The sequence below is a fragment of the Cygnus olor genome, chromosome 14 (genome assembly GCF_009769625.2).
Source record: "Cygnus olor isolate bCygOlo1 chromosome 14, bCygOlo1.pri.v2, whole genome shotgun sequence".
NCBI lineage: Eukaryota > Metazoa > Chordata > Aves > Anseriformes > Anatidae > Cygnus > Cygnus olor.
Window position 1 is genome coordinate 12,102,753 of NC_049182.1, and position 3,771 is coordinate 12,106,523.

At 66.2% G+C, this 3,771-nt stretch overlaps 1 protein-coding gene across 1 annotated transcript; it reads left to right on the forward strand.

Moving 5' to 3' along the window:
- The first annotated feature begins 913 nt into the window (after nucleotides 1–913).
- Nucleotides 914–3,466, forward strand: LOC121078135 (protocadherin alpha-2-like). Its single transcript, XM_040573948.1, has one exon. It carries the CDS (start codon nucleotides 962–964, stop codon nucleotides 3,464–3,466), a length of 2,505 nt encoding a protein of 834 aa, XP_040429882.1. The 5' UTR covers nucleotides 914–961.
- Nucleotides 3,467–3,771: the final 305 nt, after the last annotated feature.

A 3,771-nucleotide genomic window follows, 5' to 3' on the forward strand; every position in this document is an offset into this window, starting at 1 on the left:
AAAGAAAGAAAGGAAAGAAAGGAAAAAAAGAAAGAAAAAAAGAAAGAAATAAATAAAGAAAGAAAGAAAGAAAGAAGAGAAAGAAAGAAAGAAAGAAAGAAAGAAAGAAAGAAGAGAAAGAAATAAGACATCGAGAAGAATGCAAGCAAGAAGCAAGGAAGAAGCAAGGAAGAAGCAAGCAAGAACCAAGCAAGAAAGAGAATGGAAGAGAAACAAAGGAGAAAAGTGCCAGGGAAGGAAGGAAAGGAAGGAATAAAAGAAGTGAAAAGGAAATTTAGGAAATGGAAATTTAGGAAAATTAGGAATATTTAGAAAATATAGGAAATTTAGGAAAAGAAGGAAATTTAGGAAAAGGAAAGGAAGGAAGCAAAGAAGCAAAGACAGAAGAAGGAAAGAAGTGAAAGAAGAGAAAGAATGAAAATAGACGTCAAGAAGAATTTAGGCAAGTAAGAAAGCAAGCTAGCAAGCAAGGAAGACAGAGAATGGAGGAGAAGGAAAGGAGGAGAGAGACGAGAAAGAAAAGAAGGAAGCAAGCAAGCAAGGAGGAGCCTCAGTCCTCGTGGTGCGTGCAGAGCTGGGATCCGGTCGGTGTGCGGGGAGCGTCGTCTGGAGCGCAGCGCTGCGGGGCTGTTGCCCCCTCGTTAGCGCTGCTGTCTCGGCCCGTGCTGGGCTCGGTGTCGGCGGCGTCGCCGCGGTGTGTCCCGCGAGTGCCGGGGGTGTCCCGCGAGGCGGGGGCGGTGTCGCTGCCGTGCTGGCGGCGGCGGGCGCGAGTGAGGCGGCGGAGCACACGGTGTCGCTGCAGGCTCAGGAACGGCGCGGGAGCGGCGGGAGGGCGGCTCCGCCCCGGGGCGGTGGGAAGGGCGGCTGTGCGCGCGGGGGGAGCGGCGCGGGGCGGGCAGGAGAGCGGCGGCGGCGGCGGCGGCGGGAGCCGTGCGGGGCGCGGGCGGCGGCGGCGGCGGCCATGTCGGTGTGCGTGCGGGCCGTGGTGCGGGTGCTGGTGCTGCAGGCGGCCTGGGCGCTGGGCGGCGGGCAGGTGCGCTACTCGGTGCCGGAGGAAGCCAAGGGCGGCACGGTGGTGGGGCGGCTGGCGCAGGACCTGGGCCTGGAGGCGGGCGAGGCGGAGGCGCGGCGGCTGCGGCTGGTGTCGCAGGGCCGGCGGGCGAGCGTGGAGGTGAGCGGGGCGAGCGGGGCGCTGGTGGTGAGCTCGCGGCTGGACCGGGAGGAGCTGTGCGGGAAGAGCGCGCCCTGCGCCCTGCGCCTGGAGGTGCTGCTGGAGCGGCCGCTGCGCGTCTTCCACGTGGAGGTGGAGGTCACCGACATCAACGACAATGCCCCGCTCTTCCCCGTGAAAGAGGAAGCATTTAGTATTGCGGAATCGTCGTTGCCGGGATCCCGCTTTCCGCTGGAGGGCGCGTCGGATGCGGATATCGGAGCCAACGCGCAGCTCTCCTATACCCTCAGCCCCAGCGAGCACTTCGCTCTGGAATTACAAAAAAAGAATGAACGGAATATCATACCTTATCTTGCATTAAAGAAATCTCTGGACCGCGAGTCTCTGGCCGAGCACCGTCTGTTGCTGACGGCGAGTGATGGGGGCAGACCGTCGCTGACGGGCACGGTGGAGCTGGTGGTGTCGGTGCTGGATGTGAACGACAACGCGCCCCAGTTCAACCAGTCGGTGTATAAAGTGCAGGTACTGGAGAGCGCAGCGGAGGGAACGTTGCTGACTCGGCTGGGAGCCACGGACCCGGACGAGGGAAGTAACAGTGAAGTGGCTTACAGCGCAACGAAGTTCACTCCCCTGAGTGGAAGAGATCTCATTTCCGTTAATCCGCAGACGGGCGAGATCCGACTCGTCGGTGCCCTGGACTTTGAAGAAGTCAGTGTGTTTGACTTTAGCATTGAGGCGAGAGACAAAGGGACGCCCCCGTTATCAGGACACTGCAGCGTGGAGCTGGAGGTGTTGGACGTGAACGACAACGCGCCCGAGGTGTGGGTGACGTCGCTGTCGGTGCCGGTGGCCGAGGACGCGTCGTTGGGGACGGTGGTGGCGCTGCTGAGCGTGTCGGACCGGGACTCGGGGTCGAACGGGCGGGTGCGGTGCGCGGTGTGGCCGCCGTCGCCGTTCGGTCTGGTGGCGACGTTCGCGGGCTCGTACTCGCTGGTGCTGCGGGAGGCGCTGGACCGGGAGCGGGTGTCGGAGTACGAGGTGGAGGTGCGGGCGGAGGACGGCGGGGCGCCGCCGCTGCGCGCCAGCCGCGGGCTGCGGGTGCCGGTGTCGGACGTGAACGACAACGCGCCGGCGTTCGCGCAGGCCGTGTACACGGTGCTGGCGCGGGAGAACAACGCGGCGGGCGCGGAGCTGGCGCGGCTGTGGGCGCGGGACCCGGACGAGGCGGGTAACGGGCGCGTGAGCTACTCGGTGGCGGAGGGCGGCGCGGGCGCGGGCGCGGGGTCGGGGTCGGGGTCGGGGTCGGGGTGGCGTCCGGCGTCGAGCTACGTGTCGGTGGACGCGGAGAGCGGGCGGCTGTGGGCGCTGCAGCCCCTGGACTACGAGGAGCTGCAGGTGCTGCAGTTCGAGGTGCGGGCGGTGGACGCGGGCGAGCCGCCGCTGTGCGGCAACGCCACGGTGCAGCTCTTCGTGGTGGACGAGAACGACAACGCGCCGGCGCTGCTCCCGCCTGCCGGCGGCGGGCCGGGGCCCTGGGCTGCGGGCGAGGCGTCGGCGTCGGCGTCGGCGCCGGGGTCGCTGTGGGCGTGGGCGGCGTGGGGGGCGCCGGCGGGGCAGGTGGTGGCGAAGATCCGCGCGGTGGACGCGGACTCGGGCTACAACGCGTGGCTGCGCTACGAGCTGTGGGAGCCGCGGGGCAAGGGCCCGTTCCGCGTGGGGCTGTACAGCGGCGAGGTGAGCACGGCGCGGGCGCTGGAGGAGGCGGACGGCCCGCGGCAGCGGCTGCTGATCGTGGTGCGGGACCACGGGGAGCCGTCGCGCTCGGCCACGGCCACGCTGAGCGTGTCGCTGGTGGAGGGCGCCGAGGCGGCGCTGGCGGCGGCGGGGGCGGTGTCGGCGGGGGCGGGGCTGCGGCCGGCGTCGGGCGCGGAGGGCGGCGCGGCGGCGGCGGCGGCGGCGACGAACGTGTGGCTGGTGGTGGCCATCTGCGCGGTGTCGAGCCTGTTCCTGCTGGCGGTGGTGCTGTACGGGGCGTCGCGCTGGGCGCCGCGGGCGGCCGTGCTGTCGGGGCCCGGTCCGGCGACGCTGGTGTGCGCCAGCGAGGTGGGCAGCTGGTCGTACTCGCAGCGCCAGAGCCGGAGCCTGTGCGTGGCGGACGGCGCGGGCAAGAGCGACCTGATGGTTTTCAGCCCCAACTGCCCGCCGCCGCCCGGCCCCGCGCCGAAGGAGACGCCGCAGGAACCGCCCGCTCTCCTGGACACGGTCAGTGCCACTCGCCCTCCTTTCGCTCCTTAATCTTTTCCTCGCCCTCTTCGTCTTTCGTACTCGCCCTTTAAATTTTTTTCTCGCCCTCTTCGTCTCCTTTGCCTTCTGCACTCTCGCCCCCTCGGAAGCCGTTGTGGCAGCCGAGCATAACCCCCGGGCCCTCAGCTGCTCGGTTCTCGTCAGTTGTTTGAGCTGCGATTGCCAACAGCGCTGTGGCCTGGGTCTGTGCCCCAGCGCGGGTCCTGCCAAGGGCTGTTGTGCTCGGAGCCCCGCTGTTGCTTTTGGGACAGGGCCCTTGAATAGTTGTCTTCCTGTGATAGTTCAGCAGGCACTAT